Source organism: Lytechinus variegatus, chromosome 17, assembly GCF_018143015.1.
Source record: "Lytechinus variegatus isolate NC3 chromosome 17, Lvar_3.0, whole genome shotgun sequence".
NCBI classification, from domain to species: Eukaryota; Metazoa; Echinodermata; class Echinoidea; order Temnopleuroida; family Toxopneustidae; genus Lytechinus; species Lytechinus variegatus.
In genome coordinates this window covers 8,771,139-8,796,696 of record NC_054756.1, presented here as the reverse complement: position 1 = coordinate 8,796,696, position 25,558 = coordinate 8,771,139, and the positions used below count along the sequence as shown (strand labels likewise).

The 25,558-nt window shown below is 37.1% G+C and overlaps 2 protein-coding genes across 3 annotated transcripts in view; one reads left to right on the top strand and one right to left on the bottom strand.

Annotated features, from left to right (window-relative positions):
- Positions 1–15,911, top strand: part of LOC121431419 (dorsal root ganglia homeobox protein-like) — a 33,844-nt gene extending 17,933 nt beyond the window's left edge. Inside the window, exons 2-5 of one of the 2 annotated variants that reach the window (XM_041628985.1) lie at positions 11,342–11,457; positions 12,554–12,688; positions 13,359–13,657; positions 14,965–15,911. In XM_041628985.1, the coding sequence (XP_041484919.1) occupies positions 11,342–11,457; positions 12,554–12,688; positions 13,359–13,657; positions 14,965–15,304 (890 nt within the window). In that variant the 3' untranslated portion in view covers positions 15,305–15,911. Of the gene's footprint in view, positions 1–11,341; positions 11,464–12,553; positions 12,689–13,358; positions 13,658–14,964 lie in introns of both variants that reach the window. The other variant, XM_041628984.1, reaches the window with a different exon arrangement.
- Positions 15,912–18,701: 2,790 nt separating this feature from the next.
- Positions 18,702–24,812, bottom strand: LOC121430784 (protein C9orf135-like). Its single transcript, XM_041628181.1, has 5 exons — positions 24,600–24,812; positions 23,301–23,415; positions 22,019–22,143; positions 21,349–21,478; positions 18,702–20,642 (listed from the first exon to the last, which is right to left on the bottom strand). Exons 1-5 carry the CDS (start codon positions 24,701–24,703, stop codon positions 20,454–20,456), a joined length of 663 nt encoding a protein of 220 aa, XP_041484115.1. The 5' UTR covers positions 24,704–24,812; the 3' UTR covers positions 18,702–20,453.
- Positions 24,813–25,558: the final 746 nt, after the last annotated feature.

Here is a 25,558-nt window from a genome sequence, read left to right as displayed (position 1 = left end):
ACATTTTGTTGAGGGTTTGATATCGTAGAATGGCTTATAAAAAGTTGCAGCTAAAAGAGGGAGCGGAATAGTTAGAGACAGTAAAAGAGCGAGAGCAAAGTAGATTTGAAAATTAAGCTTCATTCTTCAGGTACAAAATGTGAACTAAATTAATCTATCGCACAGATTTTGTTGAGGGTTTGATATCGTAGAATGGCTTATAAAAAGTTGCAGCTAAAAGAGGGAGCGGCATAGTTAGAGATAGTAAAAGAGCGAGAGCAAAGTAGATTTAAAAATTAAGCTTCATTTAGAGACTTTTGATAAGTTTTGTGTCAAGCGCTTTTCGAGCAAGTGTAATTGTTATGTTTATAATTGCTATTTTGTAATTGTTATATATTATCATTTGTTGTTATTGTTAGTTTTATAATTGTTATTATTATAATTTTATTCTTATAAAAGCGTTATGGCCCAGTGGATTAGTCTTCTGACTTTGAAACAGAGGGTCGTTGGTTCGAATCCCAGCCGTGGCGTAATTTCCATCGGCAAGAAATGTATCCGCATTGTGCTGCACTCAATTCAGGTGAGGTGAATGGGTACCTGGCAGGAATTTATTCCTTGAAATGCATGTGCGCTGTAATCTTAGTAATTACGGCTGCCAAGCTACAGCTGGGGTAATAATATTCAAGTCATTTGGAAGCGCACAGAGACATTATTCATAATTGTGATATGCGCTATACAAGAACTGTTTATTATTATTATCATTATTATTATATATTGTTATTATTATTAATCAAGAAGTCGAAAGTTCAAGCCACGACCGCGTTAGACAAAAACAAAGACGTTAAAAGATGACGACGATTTCAGGGGTAGAGCAACACTGCTCAGTGGCTGCCGTGCCCACGATCGATTGGGCAAAATGAATGTTTGGAGGATTTCTGCATTCGAACATTAGAACATTGAATTCATTTCATAAATATTGATTCATATTTACAGAAACGATGTTCATTATCAAGATCATTTTAGCAAATACTTATCAAAGTTGTAAAATTGATGAACTGGATCCTATACTAAATCAAACTCTTGAGAGCATATACACTAATTAATTTGCCCAACTTCTGACCAGTAGTAGTAATTGCCGATCATTAGATTTCAAAATATTGATCGCTCAGAAGTATATGCGTATCATTATTCTCATTAAAATCAAGTTATAGAAATACTCCTAATTTTGCTCGAACATTAGTAAGATTACTCACCCTTGGCAGTTAAAAAAAAGGTCCAAGGAAACTGTGAAATTCACAACCCCCCCCCCCCCCTCCCTATTGGAAGTAAGTCCGACCGATGTCTTTATAAATGTGCAATATTTATATAATCATGCTCTTCCCTTCCTCCTCTCTCCCGAAGATTTGCTCCCAAATGATGGAAGATGTACCAGAATAATCATTATTTTGTCTAGTAATCGGGCTCTGATCTTTCACCTCGTGTGAATCAACCTCTATTATTATTTTCCTAGCTCATATACAAACATTGTCAGAATATCATCTAAGCGTCTTTCTTTCTATCTTTCTTTTTCGATCGACCGCAGGCGTTAATATACGTAAAAGGTTTATTTCAATCAAAAATCGCTTGCGTCATTAGTTCAGTCTGCAAAATGTGTAAACATGGTTCGCGGGACTCCCTCTCCCTCTCTGGGTGACTTGGCTTGGCAAACGATTTTTCCAGCAAATTACCCCGCTAATAATGAGAGAGATAACGAGCTTAACGATTGGTTCAATCTATCAGCCCTTGCGCGATCAGCCAAGCTCGTCAACCAATTAGAGGGGGTGTTACAGTTAAGCCGTCTGATTATCACGTTGCATGTTGATACGAACTCGCTGATTGGCGTAATCTAAACGCCCATTCCGGTACGTGCTACATGCGCAAAGTACAGCAGTTGAAAAGAAAGTTTGTTCAGCTATCATTATCCTATCCATGTTTTCTTTCGCTAAATCCCTGGTGAAGTTTTTGATCACGTGGTGATGAAATTGCCCGGTGTATCGTGAAATGTCATCAATTTTCCAGAGGCAGACATTTCCCCGGTCCGATTACCAAAAGAAGATTCATTTGATAGCCGTAATTTATCACGAAGATTACATTTCGCGGGAGATATTAGATGAGAAGAAGACTCGGTACATTAAGATCTTTACCGGTATCTTTCTAGAGAAGATGGAATCCTTCATTTAAATCTGATTCTGATTGCTAAAAGATGATCCCCATTTTGATTTGAAGCAGATATATTAATCTGTCGTGATGTTGTTTGGAATGAAACCATGATACGAGTGCAATTAACGATGGGAGGGAAGGGGGGGAGAGGGGGGGGGTTCTTTTCATTCTCTTACCAGTCTCTTGTTAATCTTCTAGTTTAGGTTGTCATTCTCATATTTCTCTCTTGGCTCTTCAAGGCCGAGACAATCATGATGTATAAGGTGCGCTCTGATTTTTAAACAGGACGTATATAGGCCTATATTCATTCCATTTCACATTTTATTTGTACTAATACTAATCATACAACTTTTGGTTGGAACATAGACATTAGCAATGTAGAACAATAATATACAGAGGACATATTACAGGAACTCTGTTTTCCCCCACTGATTTATGTGCATTGTTTTATTTTGTGGAGGCGCGATAGCTCAGTCGGTAGAGCGGGGGATTCGTATTCTGGTGATCCGGGTTCGATACCCATAGGCGGCGGAAGCGGGGGGGACGTGTCCCCTCCTAAATTTGAGGAGGGGGGACGGTCCCCCCCCTAAATTTGCTGTTGATTTTTTTGCTTGTCAATTTATTTTCCTACGTCCCCCCCTTAAATTTTTGGGTTGAGAACTTTTTTTTTTTTTTGCATGTCAAAATTTTTTTGTTTTTCCCTCCTAAAATTTTTGGATTCCGCCGCCAATGTCGATACCTACTTGGTGCGCTATATAGTGCCCTTTGGTAAGGCATTAATCCTTATAACCAGGTCCTTCGGAGAGGACCTTAAGCCGTCGGTCCTCTGGTTGCTTGCTTACAAGCATTCATGCTTTCTTAGCAATCAGGTAAACAAATCCCCACCAACCAATCAGTAATTCTATGTGTCTTTTTTTCATATTTCTCAAACAATATAGCATTTTCAGCAACAAGATTAAGCGATTTTGTTTCTATTCCAAATCAACGTGAAATCCAGTTTGTTACCAAAAGTGGTTGATATGAAGAGATATTTCACAAATATATAAAAAGAAAACTAATATTTTGGAACCACTATCTCCATGACCTTTCTCCTTATCTGTATATATTGTCGTGATTGTTATATTCTAAAGGAGGTCAAAAAAGACTGCAATAATGTAAAAATGCCGAAGATTTATTTTCATGCTACTCCTAATTTTTCACATTATCCTTTTCAATTGCTATCCCAAACAAAGGAATAATTTCACCTTGAAAGTAAGAATTTTTAAAGAAAAAAAAACACGAATGATATAGCAAGATCTATTTTCCCCGATGATTGAAACGCAAGCAAGTTCAATAAGAAGTATTTTCTTTAATTTTCCTCATTTCCTTCCGTTCTATTCGAATTAATGGTTAAAGATTTCCGTTCTTTATTACCGTCAATTTTGTCCACTTTATTTTCCCTTTCGTTTTTAGTCAGACTTGAACACTTTAGGTTCATCACCCCCAACGAGCTTTTTTGATTGTTTCATTCATAAGATGGCGGGTCATTATTTTTCGATTTCGAGGAAGGTGAAACGAGGGAGAAGAACACTTATGAATTACTGATTAAAAGATATTGCGAGGAACCAGTGGAGAAAATTACGCAGGACTTGCCAACGCTGAATTCCTGACACTTTGTCTTAAATACGTTTTTAAAGAATGAACATGTGATACATGTCATTCCATCATCTCATCCCACCCTCCCCAGTCGCCCCCCCCCTCACACACATCTCATTTCATTTAAGTTCAATTTCATGCGTCTGTTTTAGTTATCATAGTGATTAAAAAAGTATGAATAAAATACCACTGTTCAACGAAGGCGAAGATTGTGTGAAATTGACGATTACTCGTTTGAAATGTGGAAATGTACGTCCTTTTAATTGCCAAAATTAATTATTCAAAATACTATTCCAATAAGTTAAGACTGTTGTGAAAATAGCAATGACAACACTTAAGTCTTTGATACACTTGAAATAAGAATCTAAGTGCTGATAATGATAGAGGCAGGAGGACGGCCGATGGGGGGGGGGGTGCTGGGGAAAGGAGAAATCAACCATCGAACGGTTAGACCGAAATCTGGGAATTGTATTGGCATTTATCTGCTCGGATAGAAGATTAGAAGAGCTCACCACGGCCTAATTGATAATGATAAAACAATAACTCTCCAGATTCGCAATTAGACTGATTATTTTTCTCCAACTCAGTCGACTTCTCATTACATCAGTCTGCCTCCTAGACTTAACGGGGGGGGGGGGGCGCAAAGAAATAGCATTTTCGCCGAATGGTTTATGTTTGATTGATATTTTGTTTAAAAGCTCCAGGAGAAATTTAGTGATTGGATTACAGTGTGTGTATAGGAGGGTGTGACTAAGAAGGAGAAACATAAGAGGTGGAAGGAGAAGAAAAAGAAGAACCAGAAAAACAGCTACAACAACAACAGCAACAACTTCAACAAAAAACAACGATAACAAGAAACATGAAGAGGAGAAACAGAAAAAAAAATAAATATAAAAAACAAGAATAATTGATTTAAAGAAAACATATTTGTGGGACACAGGAAATAGAGCAACACTGACTTTAAAATCAATTTATATAGGCCCAAGAAAACAATAATTATGTTTGCTTCGCTCAATCAACAAAGGTACAAAATAACAGCTTGATACAAATCAATGGAAATCAATAAACTTGCCATGCTGTTATATAGGCTTTTAAATTGTACCAAACAAAGTAAATTCATTAGAAGTGTCATGCATTTCGGTATAATGAACTCCTTGATCGAGTTCTGTCTATCTTTTTGTCTGTTTATCTATCCTATATCCAATCAAATCTAAACTATAAAACACGAATGAATTCACAATTTCCTATACTCTTTGAATGAGAATTCGAAACAATATTGGTAAGTCTCAGAATAAAGAATGTGCTAGTTTTACCTCAAGATTTAAAAAGAATGTAGGACATCAGATTTGTTCGTGCCTTTACGAAACGCCAACGCAAATTACTTCGTCACCCCCCGTCACACATGATACACTCTTTTTTATTTTTAAAAGGCGCGAATAAATGAAGAGGTATGACAGAGAACTACTTGAGGTAATTACACATTATATGTACGTAATAGTGCTACAATATTAGTTGAAGTAATGCATCACCGTAATTACACCCTTCATATTGATTTTTCTCCAAAGCGCTTGAAGGCTTTTTTGAGTAACCACAATATCATATACACCTCGTTCACTAACTTTTAAGCTGACTAAAGTCACTCATTTCATTTTAAAATATCATCCTAACCTATGTCACAGACCGAGATGTCACCCCCTTAAGACGTGCTCTGTAGTCAAGGAGATTTGAAGGAAAAAAAATGAACAGAAAATGTCTTCAATTACTCATCACAGAACTCTTTAGTATGAAATAGAAGGGAAAAAATGGTGGCGCGGTGGAGGGGGGGGGGGTCTGTCGAGGCGTTGTAGGCCTATAAGCAGTGGGATAAATTTCAATCATTTTTCCGACGTTATTAGTGGGAACAAATGGGGAGCGTGACAGTTTTGAAAGAAGAGCAGCACTGAAAAGAGACAGGGATGAAAGCGTGAGGTGAGTGATTGAGAAACGGCACGATATATGAAGAGAGGGAGAGAGAGAGAGAGAGGGAGACCATGCGGGGATTGCTCTACAAGTTCAATTTGCCTAATAAGTCTCGCAGATAAAATATCAATTACTTTGGCGAAACCATATACATTATACATCTCTCTTCATTTTTCTCCCGTGTTATACTTACAGACCCCCCTATCTCCCCTCTCTCTCTCTCTAAACCTTCCGGATCTCGATGTCTGTTTAAACAACCTGTGATTAGCTCACCAAATGAGCATAACAAAACGGGGTTGATTAAAATACTAAAACACACAATTTCATGTCCATCACGGAAAAGACGAAGAGAAGAGAAGGGGGAATGGAGGGAAAAAGTGGAGATATTGTAAATAGAGGAGGCAGATATTGTTTTTAATTACAATTCATTCCATTTCGCGAATTTATAAGAGCAACGACATCTACCCCCCCCCCCCCCCATACCATCCTTGCCCTGTGGTGTGGAGATTGCGTTGATGCGCTTTCCGAATGTTTTGATTAGTAGTGAGGTAATAGTCACTGATATCATGGATATATCACCCCCATATTTTGATTATATTCCCATATAGCTCCTCTCCCCGACCCCTCTATCTCTTATGCTCTGTCTGCCTCCCCCCTCACTCTCTCTTTCTCTATCAAACCAAATGGTGTCGCCGCTGGTTGAGGAAGAGAGATTGAAGACGAATATTATCAGAGAGGGAATAGGGATATAATATTACCCTGATACGCCGTAGATCTTGGAGTCATTAGCAGCTTAATTAATTTGAATCCGACATGATCTGGTCGAGTTATCCCCTGCGGTTACGCAATGGATAGACCAATGTCTCCCCCCCCCTATATATCAGCGTCCCTCTCTCTGTAGACTAACTCCGAAAAGATTACGAAAAAGAGCATCTTCGATTGATTAGATACGTCCCCCATGGCCTTTGATAATGCCCCCTTTTCGCATATTCATTACCGGGTACCAGTTTTTGCCGTGTTTGTTAAAGGAAAAGAAATCGGGTTTATTATCAAATGGCGACTTTGAAAGTGGTATCACAATAAGAGATTGTTTACGAATGAGGGTGATGGTAATGGTACCGAAAAAGACGGGAACTCTGCGACGGGGGTGTCGATGATGTTTGTTGCCATGGAAACAATGAGGAAGAGGTTGCGGAGGAGGAGGTGAGCGTAACAACTTTCTGGTAGACTTGAGCGACAGAGGGAGGAGAAGAATGTAATGAAGCAAGGAAATACACAGAATAATTTTGGATATTGTGCGATCTTTATTTTTTTCGAGCGATCGAAGCGATCATGAAAAATGGCTTTGTTGATATTATACCTAAATTTATTATTCTGGCATGAATATATTTTACATGTATAAAAGGGGATCAAATGGGTAAGCTATTCAAAAAGATAATTATGATTAATGTTTTTTTTTTCAGAACAATTTTTTCCTTGAAAATTTGATTCGGGGAACGTGAGGGGTTCTAGTCCCAACAAATCCCCTTCGGCAGTAGCTCAGTGGTGCCATACTCAAACCTGGGTCCCGTCTTACAAAGAGTTGCGATTGATTTGATCAATCGCAACTATATGGAAAGCCAGCAAAGTCAACATATAAAATACACGTTTGTTAAAAAGAAATTCTAGATATGAATGTATATCGATAAATTCATTGATTTCTTGGCAATTTGGTGTGTTCTCCTTCGTCTACAAAGCACAATTTGCAAATTTCCTCCAGAAAAGGTTATGACACTAATGGATTTCCATAGAGTTACGATTGATTGGATCAATCGTAACTCTTTGTAAGACGGGGTTCAGGAGTCTGTCTTACAAAGAGCTACGATTGATCCGATCAATATCAACTATATGGCAATCCATCGACGTCATATTTTTTCTACAGGGAATTTGGACAAAGTCATTTTGTATAAGCAAAGAGGAAGCCTACTGAATTATCAGGAAAACGATGAATGTATGAATACATCTTAAGAAAAAAAATAGTACTAACAAAAATGCATTCTAGATGGTGGCGCTGGTGGCTTTCAATGATATTGTGGTTGATCGGATTAATAGGAACCCGTTGGTAGGCGGGACCCAGTTTCCAATCTTTTTGATTTCTCAGAAACATTCGCTGCGTATAAATGATTGTGTCAATAAAACGAAAAAGGTCTTTTTTTCATTTGGCATTCGAGATGGTTATAAATTTTTGGAAAATAAGCACTTCTGTTTAAAATGGTGATATGCTACTTAGTTAACAAATCTCCCTTCTCCGATAATGGATTTTGGCGAAGCTAATACATGCGTATTATATATATATATATGTGTGTGTGTGTTTTTTTTTTTTACTTTCAGCTACAATTATCTTTCTAACAAAGTTATTGTTATCTTTGAAAAATTTCTGAATTCTTTATGGAAGTGATTTCGGTAAGGCTTTATAAGTGCAATGAACAACATTCTCGCATATGATAATGCGAATCAACATTTTAATTAGGGTTGGTCTAAATTACATGATCGTTCAGAAAGGTTACTACAAAGCAAATGGTATTCACAAATGTAATTTTTGACATATTTTTATCCGGTATAGGCATACCACAAAGCCCCAATAACTAATGATATACATGTATAGTGCTTTCCAAAATTGTTTCGCGAGCTGCACTCACTTGCATTTATTTTATTTTTTCTTTCGTCTTGATTGTTCTTCTCTTTGCAATTATAAGAGGGTGATTGATATATTTCGATCCCTCTTGCATCGTTAAAGGGGAAGTTCACCCTGACAAAAAGTTTATCGTAAAAATAGCAGAAAAAATAATAAAAAATATTGCCGAAGGTTTGAGAAAATTTCATCAAATAATTAAAAAGTTATTAGAATTTCAATTATTTGATTTGTGACGTCATATGCGAGCAGCATTCCTACATAGCAAATGGTAAAAAAACAATGAAATGTCATTTTCTCAGAAAATTGAAAATGGTTGTCACTGTTACTTTTGTATATCAATAGACAAATAATTTCACCCCGATCATGAATAGAAAACAAAATTAAGTCATCAGGAACCATGCAAAATTTGAAATTCATGCATTTTATATTACATAACACATGAGGCAGCTGCTCGTTTATGACGTCACAAATCCAAAACTTTGAACTCTAATAACTTTCTTACCCTTTAACGGATTTTCCTCAACCTTCACCAATATTTTTTACTATTTTTTCTGCTATTTTTACAACAAAGTTTTCTTCAGGATGAACTTCCCCTTTAATGATTTAATGAATAACATGTCTTTTTCAAGTTGATTTAATGACCTTTGTATATTTTTCATGATGTTGACTTGTTATGATTGTATTTGTTTGATTTATATTTTATTGAAAATGAAATGAAATGAAAATTTAGCAGTTGTTATCGTTCGGTATATTCATCAAGTCTCTATTTATCTATACCTACATCTATACATTATATCTATTTATTCATCTATCTATCTATCCATCTATCTATCTATCGATCTATCTATATATCCATTTATCTATCTATATTTTGATCCAATGATTTATCTCCTTATTCTTCTATGTTGTACTCTGTTGTTTTAAATATGACTCTTTTATATTTTATTGTGATAGCAATCGGAAAGGACAGTGGCACAGGCCCACATCTTATAGCATTACATTTCCACTTGAAGAAAAATACATAATGGGGCTGATTTTACATAGCATTTGGTTTGTTTGGTCTTTGTCTTATATTTCGACACGCGCACACCAACATGTGAGAAAGACAAATTAATTGAACTATAATTCAACGTCATCCACGTTGTTCATTCAGCCATCCTCACGGCTAGTCGTTGATATCTAAAAACATCAAAATTATTAAATAAGAACCAGGCTAGATCCAGGCCGTGTTAAATTCAGTCTCAACACCTGTTTTCAGCGAGAGATTTACAAATCCATTCACTCATTACGGCCTCGCTGAACACAAACGAAGCCCGGTTAATGGTCGAGGAGGTGGGGAAAATCATTTGCCATTGCCAATCAAATTTTGCTTAAATTCTTAAAGAATTCGTCGAAATCTTCTCGGGGGGGGGGATAAGATCGTTTTCCCCCGCCTTTGCCCTTTTACCTGGTTTTTAGGTTTGTTATCGTTTGTGTTTTGATTTCGTTCCACGGTCTTGTTCTGCGCAATATTCTCATTCACAATTTCTCTGTTCTGTTCTGTAATAGACATGTAGGCCACCATAGCACGGCAGTAAAAACATTACTGGTGTCTTCAGTTCGCATAGCTGTGCAAACATGCGCGTAATCCCCGATTCCTTATCCGTCAGTTTTTAATCTGAAAGAGTGCGTCGCCGTGCGCGAAGGCGTACAATGAAATTGCGAGCGTGTTGATCAGTATGCATTCGAGGCAAACAGAATAAGTTTAGAATTCGATGCCGGATTATGGTGGCGTTAAAAGACAACTAATTATTTCTCAAAAGTAAACGGCTGAAGGGGCTTCTCTGTCGCAGTCTCAAGAAGACTGTCCAGTCTAGGGCTAGCTGGATGGAATGTTGACGGCGACCCGAGGCGACAAAACTTTAAATCAAACCTTGATCCCATTTGTCCATCGAATGCGTCGATCGTTTTAAAATGTAATCAAAACTACTTATAAGCCCCTTTGGTTCAAGTAAGCATTATCCCTTCTCTATTACAAACACACAAAGGCTAAGGCCTCGAATTGGAGCGAGCGAGGAGATGACGCGCTGACTCGTCACCCCCTCGTCAACCTTCGTCACCAACATGACCAAGTAGTGGTTTCGAAATGGCGATCTTGATTCTAATGATCACCCCTCCTGTCTGAACACCCCTCCATAAATGGACGTTGTGGCGTGCGTTTGTAATCAAAGCTATATGGGGAAAAATTGATGCAGAGGTTCGAGGTTCGAGCCCGGTTATAACGTCTTTTGGACGGTGACATAGTTTTCGCAACAGCTACGCAGACGTTTGATGGAACGTAGAGTATCTACTGTCATTTGTCCTCCATGACAATGAAGTCTTTGTCGAGGGTCGGTGATTCGAACAGAAGTTTCGTCGTGAATCATGACTCCGGACAAACGACATATTTGCGATTTTTCGTCAGCTTTGAAACGTCGGACGAAACTGCTGTCCCGCTTCATCGACCATCGAGAATTACGTCACTGTGATTGGACTTGCATTTTCAATGCATTTGCAGCGTTGTAGGGTTCATTCCGCATTGCTGACATGGCGGAGCAAAAACTCGCCGATGTCAGGTCGGCCCCTGACGAAAATGATCCTCTGTGATTGGTACACTGACCCTGGGAGAGGAACGCGGCCGCCTGGCATCGAATGCAAGAGCGTTGCGACATAAGTATTACTTAGACCGTGGGGATGGGGGTTGAGTTGGTGTTTTAAGCCAAAAATTATTAATTAGAATGCGAGTTTAGTCTTTCTTTACTTTTCTTTTTCCTTTTTCACCTCTCCAACTAATTTTATATCTGTCATTTTGACATATTTTTTATTGTGAAAACGGGGCCATCCACAATATGTATCTCTTTGCTTTTTGTTATACAGTCAGTGGAGCTATGCCTCACCCCCTGGTTGCACCAACCTGCTCGCAATCCAGCGTTCACCCGAGTCTTAGCGAGGAGATGCTGCTCGATGAATTGGCTTATAATCGTAGACGCCAGGTTTGTGTAAGCATTCAAGATTCAATCATTTCGAAATATAGTTATTGAGTGGTTTTCGCCGGCAATTAACGATTGTAAGTGCTACAATAATCATGCGATTATTGAAAATTTTGTTAGTCGTTTATTAGTACACTTTGGGGGAGGGGTGGGGTCTCAGGGGCGAGGAGAATGTAATATTTTCAAATCTATACACCTTGTATTTTAAGCGAAGCGAGGTTGCCCATTTTTTCATTTTGAAATTGAAAATGAAGGATCGGGGGCCCCCGTTGCACAGAGAGTCGCAATTAAACGTAACTCTGAGAAAGACAAACACGACTTCATATTCAGCCAATGAAAATCGTGCATTTGAGCCAATCGCTTACCTTACGATCGGTCTGTGACCCGATTTGTCTGTGACCCGATTTCGGAATAAACGTAGTCGACTTTGATGCTAATATTGAGAATGGAATATCTTCTGTGTAATGTTCTAAATAGTCGCACGAATGCCGAATAGATGTTCAAATCTGTGACTATGCTAGATCCCTTATTAGAATAAAAACGGATTCAATATCTAGTCGTTATGACGTCATAGCAATCGTAAGATTGACTATACGATTTAAAACTAATTTGGACTTTACTCCAAAATCTAGTCGTGTAATCATCCGAAATTAATATATTTGTATTCTTACAATTAATTTGATCCTCAAAATAAAAAATACTTTTCTTTTATGCGATTTGCTCCAAATCGGTTCGTAGAATCATTCGTAAAGTGTGTGGTGGCCTTTACAGTCCCAGTATATTTTGCTTTTTTTTAATTAAAAATTGATAGGCATAACTCTGGAAGCTTTCCACATTTCACCATTTTGTCACTATATTTTTCGACTAGCTTTAAGATCTGGAACTTAACTTGCTCTCTTTATCGTGCCCATGCTCAAGCATATCGATATTTGATAGGCATTCCATGTTTGTTTAAATCCATGATTAAAAAATTTAAACAAGCTTTATACACAAATTATGCATTTTATTTAATTTTCCCTGGAGTGTTTTATAAAAGCATTGATAAAGTGCTATTTTTGTATAATAAGCATGTCGATTTGGTCTATTTCTTTTCTTGCAGCGGCGAAATCGGACTACATTTACACCGCAGCAGCTCAGTGAACTCGAAACGCTTTTTGCCAAGACCCATTACCCAGATGTATTCCTCCGCGAAGACCTTGCGATGCGCATCCAACTCACCGAGGCAAGGGTTCAGGTGAGCTTTGTCTTAGGTTACCGACATAGCATCGCAAGGAAAAAATGTAGGCATACTAAGCTTGGTCATTTTTTTCATGCTCATGGTCATTTACACCAATTGCCAACATCATGGCAAAATTATTATGACCAACGCATCTTCGTTTGCACTTAGTATTCATAATTTACCTTAATACCCTTTACCACAACAAGTTGCCATTCTAATCACCATTATCCGTCATCAACACCATCTTCATCATCATTAACATTGCTACCATTGACGTCGTGGTACTGAGCCATCACCACCAACAGAACTACAACTCCAGAAATATCATTTCACATCCATCATCATCATCATCATCTTCATCATCTTAATCATCATCATCATAATCACCATCATCATCATCATCACCCTATCGTCAACGTCAACATCATCATCATAAGCAACGTCGTCATAATCCTCTTCATCCTCATTGTCGTCATCGTCATCATAATCAACATCATTATCACCACCATCATCGTCGTCATCGTCATCATCATTTTAAGGTGGAGATAAATAACGAATGAGAAGGATTGGGAAAACGAATGCAACATGTCACTTTATTGCCTAAAAAACACAGAAAAGTGTCTGCAATACTTTAAAATATAATAACTAATCTTCCCTTGATCTTTCTCTTGAATTTCACTTGAAGGTTTGGTTTCAGAATCGCCGGGCAAAATGGCGCAAGATGGCACGGCAGCGTCTGGGAGTCGACCCTTGGCGTACCCGACAGATCAACACCTACCCGAACCCCATCGGATTCCACGGCAATGCCTGGCTCTCCGCGGCAGCCGCCGGGAACTTCGCTGCCGCAACGAGGGGAGTGAGGTCGGGTTCGGCTGCAGCAGCGGCCGCGGCAGCCACGGCGATGGCCTCGCCGCCGAGCTTGACACCCGGGATGCTATACAACGAAGCGATGGCGAGGCTGGCTCAGCGTTCACTGGCGGGAGGGTGAGTGTCAGTTAGAGATAGGTGAATGTGCTGGTGTGTGATGATGATGATGATGGTGATGATGATGATGATGATGATGGTGGTGATGATGATGATGATGATGATGTTGGTGATGATGGTGATGATGGTGATGATGATGATGAATAAGATGATGATGGTGGTGGTGATGATGATGATGACGATGATGGTGATGATGATGATGATGATGATGATAATGATGATGATGATGATGATGATGATGAATAAGATGATGATGGTGGTGGCGATGATGATGATGATGATGGTGGTGATGATGATGATGATGATGGTGATGATGATGGTGGTGGTGATGATGATGATGATGTTGGTGATGATGATGGTGATGATGATGATGATGATGATGGTGGTGGTGATGATGATGATGTTGGTGATGATGGTGATGATGATGATGATGATGATGAATAAGATGATGATGGTGGTGGTGATGATGATGATGAGGATGGTGATGATGATGATGATGATGATAATGATGAAGATGATGGTGATAATAATGATGATGATGATGATGTTGGTGGTGATGGTGGTGATGATGATGATGAATATGATGATGATGAATATGATGATGATGATGAATATGATGATGGTGGTGGTGGAGACATGGTGATCATGGTGCTTATATAATGATTATGATAAATTTTTAAAGGATGAATGCAGGAATGAATGATCGAAGGTAATTATCTTGATGATGTTTTGTGATGATGAAAATATGTTAGGCCTATATCTCTCTTTGTATATGTTTGAGGATATGACGGTGGTTATGTGATGGTGACGACAACAGCAAAGGTGCATGATGATGATGATGATAATGATGCTGATGCTGATGACGAAGATAATGGCGATGGTGGTGATGAGTTTTGATGTGATGGTTGATGATGTTGTGCGTTACATATTTCACAGTTTAATGCTTAGTTTTTAGTCGACGACTCTAACCATATTTCCCGCTTTTCCTCAAACAAATTGTGCGTCTAAGAATTGTATTCTTCTTTCTTTTTCTTCTTCGTCGTCGTCTTCTTCTTCTTATTATTATATTATTATTATCATTATTATTATTATTATTATTATTACTATTATTATTATCATTATTATTGTTGTTGTTGTTGTTATTGTTTTTATTATTAGTATTGATTGTGATGATGTTGGTGTTCATTATAATGATGATGATGGTGTAGGTGATAGTGGGGGTGGTGGTGGGGGTGGGCGTGTGATAGTGACCCCCCCCCCCAAAGAAAAAAAAATTATAATCCTTACATGTCAATTTCCCAATATAGAGTAATCACCGGATCGGGCATCAACGACCACCTTCACTTCCCTCAAGCCGCCAGCACCGCAGGATGCAACTGTCTCTCGCACTCCGGTTCGACCACCACTTCGTGCACCTCCGGAAAACACTCCAAGCATCACATCCATGCTCCCGACTCTCCCCGAAGCCCATCCGAATCCCCGAAACACGGCTCACCAGCCCACTGCCTGGATGACGACGAAAAGCGATGTTTCAGCTTGGCGTCGCTGCGCATGCGTTCTGCCAAGGAGACCACCTCAGATTTAGACATGTCTGAGAAGTCGGCTGACTCCCCGCTAAGTCAAGATGAATTTGTCAGTGTGAATTAGTTATTCACTGAAACAGCCCATTTCCAGTCGGATATTTCAGTCCTAAACAACTTATGAACTAATTCGTTATATAATAATCATCGTAATAAAATGTCTCGTCCCCTGTACGTAATTTTAGTTTGAAATAGAATTTCAAATCTGGTGTAGACTTATGCAGCATGTTAGACCAAGGAGTTAAGTCGGCCACTGTTATATTATTGTACTTAAATCCGAGATTTTGATTTATGTTCCTTAGCTTTCAATTGACTTAATACAATACTTTAAAGATTTATTTCCGTTTCAAACATATGCAAAGTAATACAAATCAGATGCAAATATAAGAATTGGTGTTTTACAAAAAACCTACTTCATCAACTTCAAAAGGAAGTTATTCAAGTCAATTTAAATAGGGAGGTGCTTGGGGACAAAAATAATACGAAGCTTCGGCTCTCGGAAATAGCAATTTCATTTTTTTATAATTACAATAGGAATCGTCCGGTATTAAGAAATAACTAATAATTAATTATCATTATTTTGAGATCAATATCGCACCTTTGAAATGCGTTGATGGATCAATTAATGAAGACATAATTTACATATTAGATCTGACAACTGTCATTCGCTCTGATTGGATCTGATTGGATGAGAAGCACGGGTGTCTGATTGTTACTATAGTAACTGTCAGATAAACATCCGCCACGTACTTTCATTAAATGCCAGCAAGAGTCTATTTCCCCGCTTACATTAATTTGGCAATAATTACGATCACTTTCGTCCGTTCTTTTACCAATCTTTATGTTGAGTTGCATACATATTCCGCGACACATTTAATTAGGTAGCATTTTGGTCCTCTTTTGATGAGCGTATTCTTGGTAAAAGAGAAACCTATATATGTTCGGCAGTACGTAAATGTAAAAGCCATTGTAAATAGATTCGTATTGTATAAAGAAAATACTTATGTTTAACTATAGAAACGAACGAAAAAAATAATGTTGCTTTTGTATTCACGTTTTGAATGTAACTCAAATCGAAAGCAGTGCAATGTGCGTTCATTCCTTTTCTAAAATAAACATTCCATATTTATTCGCTACTTATCAATTATATTTGTTAGAAGTGTCTCAAAACGTACCTCTTCTAAGTGTAGTAATTTTGATATTATTTGTTGGTAGCTGTGAGCTGTTAGCCCCAGTCCACTTGTGATTTTTTTAATTTTTGTCTTTATTATTATTAAGATTGCATGCGCATTGAATATCATGAAAATGCGCATATTAAAAAAGAAATGTATAATGATGATGATTATTATGTTTTTATGATTATATGAATACCATTTTCATCATGATCATCATTAACGTGTTTTTACTACCATTATCATCATTATCAGTAGTATTAATATCACTATCATTATAACCCGTAGCATCATAATATATATCTTTACCAAGTTAACATGGTAACCGCGGTCAATAGAAGTTTACTAATTTTTGTGTTCCGTCTCATTTTTGGATTGAGTAAGAAATGACTTAACAAAAGAGATTACATTTATAGGAAATGTTGTCAGTTGTAGACCTATATATAGAAGGAGAAATTATAATGCAATTAGCCCAGTTAAAGTTTTAACTTACCAAACAATGACTCCCTAATTTGAGTCTCTATAATACTTCCTCTAAATTTACAAGTAACTGAAATCGATTTTTCTTGCAATACTCGTTGTATGAAATTTACTTTGGGATACAGTATACATGTAAGTATTTTTGGAAGTATTTTTTACGAGTAAAATTTATAAAGATTCGCTGCCTCCTTTATCGGAAATAGGTCATATTCAGAACCAGGGGCGGCGCCCATGATATTTTGCTATAGAGGATGACGACCCAAATGTGACGTCACATTTTTCCTCAATTAAATTATACGGGTACTATAGAAATGTTTCCACTTTGAAGAAAATTTCCCGACTTCCGGGATATCCGGACCATTTTCTGGTATAGTTCCGGGAAATCAGAAAATTACGATTAATCTTAACAACTTTCAATATTCATGTTATATTTAATGAATAGTTTGTCTCATACGCAGCTCAAAAATTTCTGCTCGCGCTTCGCGCTCGCATTTTGTAATTTTCTTGCTATTTTAAAAAGTGCATTCAACAAATTAGGTTAAATTCCTTGAGTTTGGTCACTTGGACAAGTTTAGGCTCGCTTTGTTGTCCGATTATTGGAAAAGGAAAATTCCAGGAAATGTCTATGAATTTCAGGAAATTTGGATTTCAGTTTCGGGAAATTTATTTGGGATCTGTGGAAACACTGAGTACAGGGACCGCGGAACGGTTTTCGAGGGGGAGGGGGCTGAGCCCAAATGGGGGTTGACCATGCTAAAAATCACAATCATATGGTCATTTTTACGTTTTTGTACACCGTTTTGGAAAAAGTGGGGGGGGGGGGGGCTGAAGCCCTTCGGCCCCCGGTTCCGCGGCCCCTGGAGTATAGACTAGAGAATCATAGAACAAGGCTCCGTCTTACAAAGAGCTGCGAGTGATCCGATCGACCGCAACGATGGAAATCCAGCAAAGGTAACATCTGAAATGCATGTTTATTCAAAATGTTTTATAGATAATGATGTGTACTCGTAGGTTCACCATTCTTTCTTTTTTACGAAGGATATTTCTTGTAGGATAAATAATGACTTTGATGGATTTCCATATAGTTGAGGTTGATTGAATCAATCAGAAATCTTTGTGAGACTTTACCCAGGCCTTTCAAATAGGCTACACTCTACATGTACTTATTCTTCCTTCTTTCTCCTCTCCTTTTCTCTCCTCACATCTTGAAACTTTAAAGGAGGCGGGTTTATCTGCCCCCCATTTGGTGGCGCCCTGTTCATAACTTGTAAAACGTGTTTCTCGTGACTTTCAAATGTTAATCGATGAATAATTTCAAAAGTGAGCTTGAATGAATTAATAAAAAGGAGCGAACCCACGGTAACTTGAAAGGGGGAATGAAGGAAATGTGAGGGGTTTTTTCTTTAAAAAAAAAAAGAACATGAACAAAGGACATTTTGGGCCCTGAAGTGACTCCCCCCCCCCACGAAAGTAGGAAGTTTGCCCTTTGTTGAATAACTTGAATTTGGGAAAGAAATTACAATTGGGCCCAATATGAATATTTCAATGTATTTCATGCCATGTTGACTACATCAGCTAAAACATTTAACAAGAATAGTATAGATGTACCGAAGAATGCTACGTGTGTATGTAGATTTCAAGTTCAAATTTAAACTACATGTAGATAAGCATTTGCAAAATATGGCATATTCAGGAGTGAAAATAATGAAAAAAATGTTACTGGTTTGTTGTCTGTATAATAGAATGCATGTATTTATATCTATGAGTGCAATTCACATCAATAAAGGAATAAATAGCTGAAAAACAATATAGTTCATATTCATTCATTGTTTTATTGCTTTCAAATAGAGTATATCATAATGATTTTTTTCTTTGTTTCATATAAGTATAAAGATACTAAATATATCTGCTTGTCCAACATGATCTGACAAATTTTCTTAGTAGAGGGCTTGATTAGCCGTGAAAATTACAAAACCAAAGCTGTCAGGAATTAAATATATGTCATTCATAACAGGGGCAGATCCAGATTTTTTTTTTATGGGGGGCACAAAAAAGGGGTTTCAACCAAAAATTAAGGGGATTTCGTCCACGAAAAAATTTGACAAGCAAAAAAAAGGGACTTCTCTTTTGAAAAGGGGGAGGGGCACACTTCTGTGTTAAGGGAATTTTTACATAAAAAATTTTAATTGTGCCTCTAAAAAAGGGGGGCACGGGCCGGCTGTGCGCTCCCCCCCCTCGGGATCCGCCAGTGATTCATAAGTATTCACATTCACCATTTCATCCTAAATGAACATATCATCATCGTGTATATCATGCATATCTGGAAGTACTGACAAATAAGACACTATCATATATTGAGAAATAATGAAGGACGGATAAAACTTTACATACAAGAATAGCAGCTAGTGACCTCATTAAATATACTGCACAACATTAAACATAAACTGACCTGAAAACAGACATATTTTGGACGGGCTAAAAGATATGAAAAGTCTGCAGACTTTGGAAAATTGCCTGTGCATTTCGCCATTTATAGTCAATCAAATTCCAATTTGAAGGAAAAAACAGACAGATGGTAGTAGAGTATACATTTTTACATTGACAATCTTCTTCAGCTCTAAGTAATTTGTTGATATCATATTGTTACCATCAGGCCTTGTCATCATTTTTACAAACTATTGCATGAGATTTTCATTGCCCCCCCCCCAAAAAAAAAAAAAATAAATAAATAAAAGACAACCATGAGAATGGTGTGAAAATCTACATTGGAGGGATGTAAGAATATTTAATTTCAACTTGTAAAACCATGATATAAAATATCTAATGAATACTACAGTGAGGCTGGATTTAAAGACTGAAATTATCTTGTGAGATTAGAGGCATTTGGCAGTCTCAATACAATAAAATAAACATACAATTTTGGGCTTTTAAACTTCATTAGAACAATGACAATATATGTATACCAGCAGGAAGAATACAGAAACATCCAATCATCATACCATATACATGTAGTAAAGCAGGAATACATGAATTTGAATAATGTAAAGTAGTAGAAGTCTATTCCATTATCAAGGTTCATGTACTAGTATGCTGCTACAAGATTTTTGATAATCTCGATCATAAAGACTTTTCTTTTGTACTTCCATCTGTAAACTTCCTCCAAAGAAGGCATCGATTTGCTTTTGGTTTGTAATTCTTTCTTGCGGTAAGTAGTACCTTGCAATTAGGGACCAACAGCAATTCTAATGATCATCTGCATCATTAACATCTCCTGGAAACCGACTTAAAGTTCATTTTTTGTTTTTCTGTTCTGAAAACATTGCACATTGTGCCAATATTGAACTGATCATCAGCAGCATTATATCAATCTCTTGGAAGTCTTTTTTGAAATTTATTTCATTTTCTGAAGACACTCAATTAAAAGATGAAATAAGAGTAACACTTTCCTCAAGGTGAGACTAGCAGCATGAAACTTAAACTTGATGTCAAATATAGTCCTTCTCCATCAAGTAGAATCTCAACTGAAAAAAAATATATATATAGTCTCTACAACCAGTCCCATCATCATTCTAATACTTTTGGGATGGTGTTTGTCGTTTGGTAAACGTTCCTCTTCAGCTGCGTGTTCCCATAAATTCCGCTCTCGTCCTGGAACGTATTTCGGCCAAAGCGACGGAAGTCAGCAGTGTCCGTGAATTGGCTGTGGCACTTGCGATACGCGTTGGAGTTGTCTGCAAAGTCCGGAAGTTGCTCCTGCGAAAAAATGAGAAAGAAAATGGTAAGTGATCATAATTTAGGGGTGTCGGTAGAAGTACTGCAAGGTGAAAGAAAATCATCATGAAACTATATTCCTCCAGGTTACATTATGTGATTGTTTTTTATTTTTATTATCATGAAGGAAAGTCAATCACACTGATCACATAGAATCCATGAGAAATATGCAGAGTAAGAGAATGATGAAAAGAAGGAAAGGAAGGAAGGAAAGATGCTAAGAAAGAGACAAGAATGAAAAAAGTTCTGAGAAAAAAAGGATAAGAAAAGGATGAAAAGGAGGAAAAGAAGAATGGAAGGATACTAAGAAATGGACAAGAATGAAAAGTTCTGAAAAAAAGAGAAAGATAAAGGATAAGAAAAGGATGAAAAGAAGGAAAATGAGGAACGGAAAGATACTGGAGATGAGAAAGAGAAATTCTTAGAAAAAAAGGAAAAGAAAAAGATCAAAAGGAAGAGAATGATAAAAACAAGGAAAAGGATAAAGAAAGGCAGGAAAGAAAATGAAAAATATATCATAAAACAAGAAAGACACAACACTCTAAGAGAGAACATTCACAGAAAAGAAAAGAAAATGGGGAATAGAATATAAAAGAACAAAAAAGATACAGAGGAAAAGAAGAAAAGAGTGAAAAAAGGTGAGGAAATCTTTATTTAATGAGACAAAGATGTTTTCTCTTAGACTCACCGGTGCTGCTGTGTATGGATAGGGTGGCTTGTAGTCTGCACGGTTTGTCGTCTCAAGATGGCGCTTGTCATGTTCTGGATTGTGCCTCGGTAAAACTGCTCCAAAGCCTGTCTTGGGTTTACCAGTATCCCTGAATGGAAAAATCACCAAAGAAAAGAGAAATCAATTTTTAAAAATATAAGAATGGCACTATACCAAATTGTTACAATATCAATATTATATCTCGAAATATTAGATATTCAAAGTCATTTTGTTATGCAATGTGATATTAATTAATTTATAAAGCCTATACATGTATACGTCTCACATGATAAGTTTAATAGTGTCACAGTACAGGAAAATTGATGATGTAATATACATGTACAATATTTTACATGAACTTTCACATTTTTAAGTCCTCCCAGCTTCAAAGTCATGTATTTATATTTTCTCATAGCTTCATCCCCCCTTCTCACTGAGACTCTCTTACTCTTGCCATGTGTTCCTGTATGCCAGTCCATGTCTTACTTTTACATGAATAATTGTTCTATGCCATTTCATGCCAATGTTATTTACCAGTAAAAACAAAAAATCCATCTAAAAAATGCAAACTAATGTCGATATGTGGTATCCTACCTCCTACCCAACAAACTCCGTACACATGCTTTAAGCAGTGAGGAACGAGCCTTACCTATCTAAATCCGCATGTGCGATAGTTGCAACATTGACCATTGGTTTTCTTGGCTCTTGCTCTTCAAAATCTTTCTTTAAATTGGCCTGCTCCAGATGGTCTTGTGTTGTGGTCAATGGGAATGACTGAAGGGGATTAAATGATACAGAATATGATAGATTGCATCCTGAAATGTATAAACCAACATTTACATGTGTGAGTGGCTCAATTGTGACAAACAAAATAATACTTCAGATCTCATTAACAGTTATCTCAAGCAATAAGAAAATTGTTTGTACTGTTACGTAAGTTTGAGTTAATAAATGAAAAAAATATAATTAAAAATGACATATGATCAATGCTAACTAATACCAATCAAAACTGATCAGAGCATGAATAACAAAAACCCACATCCACAGTGAGCTAGACATATGAAGTAATATTTAAAGAATGAAACCATTGGAACAAGGTAACTTGTGGCAAAAAACAGAAAAATTCATAAGAACGATAGTTTTAGAACAATTAGACTTATAATATTATAAGAAAGCTATGACCATTTGAGTGTTGAGATCACAATGTGACCATGTGTAAAACTCCCCCATTTCCTTTGTACATATTTACCTCAAGCTCAATATTTCAAATATGTCTGGAAGACATGTAATAGACGTTTCACAAAATTTACTATAGACGTGTCAAATTTGTACTTCCATTCGAATGGGCATTTATAGATGCCAAGAAGTATGTTTTCTGTACCCAAAATGTGTGTGTGTGGGGGGAGGGTGTACATGTACAAGACAAGTGTAGTATCACATATTTTAGTTGCATTGCCAATTCAATAGGGGCCTCGATCTCCAAAGCACTAGCGATCTTGCCAGTCCAAATAATGCTCATAACTTTATTGTTTGTCTAATCGAACATTCTCAAGCTTTTATTGATCTTATTTTTTGATTTGAAAGTTTTTTTACAAGGGTTTCATTCTCCTTTGTTTACATGTAAATGAAAAAATAAAAAATGAAATGAATGAAAGAAAGAATAAATGAATGAATTTATGAATCTGAAATCAAAGAATAAAACTGAATAAAAAAATGAAAAGGTTTTTTATCCAGAGGTAAAAGAATTGAGTAAATTGAGATTTCAATTTATTGCTTGAAAAGGAGAAGCAATTAAATCGAGCTTGAGAAAATTGGAAAGTTTGAAGTCAAAATGTTGTTACTTATTTGTAGCTAGTCAGATAATAGTCTATTGACCTATCAAAGACCAACAATTTTATTTTCCTCAGATATAAATAAATCAACACTCTTACCCCATCTGTGACATCACCGATTCTCTTGTAAGTTGTGTTATGAAGTTTCCTGTCCTGTAGTTTCTCAAAATCATTAATATCATAATCCTTGGGTTCAGCTTCCCTGGATTGGTGCCTAGATTATTGACATGATAAAATAAGACAAAAAGATACAGAGTGAATGAGTATCAACTATCATCAGGAAAAAACTCATTGTGAAAGCTTAGAACAATTATGTTCCTTGTCTGTTTAACATGATTAGAAAAAATACATAATTAATGGACTATAAATTTATCTAGACTAGAGTCTAAGGCAGACCAAGGTCTAGGTTCCAAGTCATTCAAAACACATGATTAAAACTGTGGGAAAATGTACTACAGGTAGTACAGCGCCTGGGGCTGTGGTATACATATACACTGTTGTCGACTTGGGCATTAACTATGCTGCATGGTCCACAATAATGAAATTTAAACTCCAAAGTAACCTGACCTAACAAAACATTAACAGCTTCTAAATCATTTTATTTTTTTAATCATAATATTAATAACCAGTTTTTTCATGTCTTTCCGAATGTAGACCTCTAATCTTTTTGTGACTAAGTAGTAAATGTGAGATTAGACCAAAAGCTTCGGTCTCTGTTTTGTTGGTTGTTCAGCTGAACTCCGTTGGCTTCACTCACCAAATACAGAGACCGAAGTTCTAGCGCGATCTGTACAGGGGACTCAAAGGCCATATGTTTATGTACTTAAGATCGGATAAAACGGGGAAGTGAATTTGCGCGACAGCCGAGGTAAGTCACTGTTTTTGTTCCTTTTAACTTCATTTTTCTCCGTTTTTGGGCAATTAATGCCAAGACAAGAGGGAATATAAATTTGCATTTTGGTCGTGTTAATTTTCAAAATTTTTATTTATTAACGACACAAATTGAAGAGTCCCGACGGGGGGATTTTGCATTGCAAGTCCCCTAATGGTGGCTGCACGATAGCGAGCCGTCTGTGTACGAGGAGAAATTTAAAAAAAGTTAAAAACTCCTCGAAACAGACGGCTGCCAGCTGTCTAATGTGAGATGAGATAAAAAGTTAATGAAAGTGTATCTTTCTCAATATAGATCTATATTTCACATTATCAAAATAAAAAACAAGATCTCTATTCACATTATCAAAATAAAAAACAAGATCTCTAAAAACATTCGTAAACATTGCATCTTCTTAATCATTTAATGACACAGCCATCGCACGGCCATCGTTCACTCACGCCTAACGGGCTACTGACGGGCGATAGGACAGCTAACGCGCCGATGATGAAATGTGGATATCTTACCAATTAGAATTTAGAGTTGGTCGACTATAATTCATGTGGTTTGATCGCAAAAATAAAGATCCTTTGCGCTCCACGTAATCTGGAAGGCTAATGTAGCTGTTCATCTTGTCAATTTGCTGAAATTATAATGAATTACCAAGAAGTGTTCATTGACTGAAGTGACTGGCAAAACTTGGCTTCACACACATGCGCTTGTGAATGTTGTTTGTTTACATCCGTAACTTCTAACAAGCTTAATATTGATGTACTTGCGCAATAAAAATGTAAACCCCCAAACATGTTCTTTTTGAGCGATTTTTACCAATATAAGTGTGGGGGGGGGGGGCAGTGACGTAATTATTCCGAGGATGCCATAAATAGATGAGCAATTATGTAAGTGGCATAAATTTTCACTGCACAATCCTGTAATACACACATTAATCTAATTGTTTGATATATATATTTTGACAATTGATTTACCCGGTAATCCAGTAGGCCCTATAGTAAAAAAGAAACCTTTTCTCTTCTTTTTTTCTTCTCGTTTTTGTTTATGGTCACTATATGTATACTTGTTCAAAAACCAAGAGTTTTCAGTATTATGTTAATAGCTTTATTTTCACAAAAAATCAAAGCTTGCGAGCCCGAACTTGCACGCGACCTTCTTTTTTGGGGCGGGGGGGGGGGATCACAGGGGTCTGTCGACCTATGAGAATATAAGCGATTTTGAGGACCATTTTCGGTTTTTCGTGGTTCAACACATAATATGCAGGCACGTCTTGGTCTATTGGTTCTGACTCTTGCCTTTCAAACAGAGGGTCATATAGGATCGAATCCTATAACCATGGCGTGTTTTCCTTCAGCAAGAAATTTATCCGCACTGTCGGCTGCACTCGACCCAGGTGAGGTGAATGGGTACCCGGCAGGATCATCCTTCCATGCACTGAGCGCCGGTGATGGTAGCTCGAGCGAAAGCCGGGGTA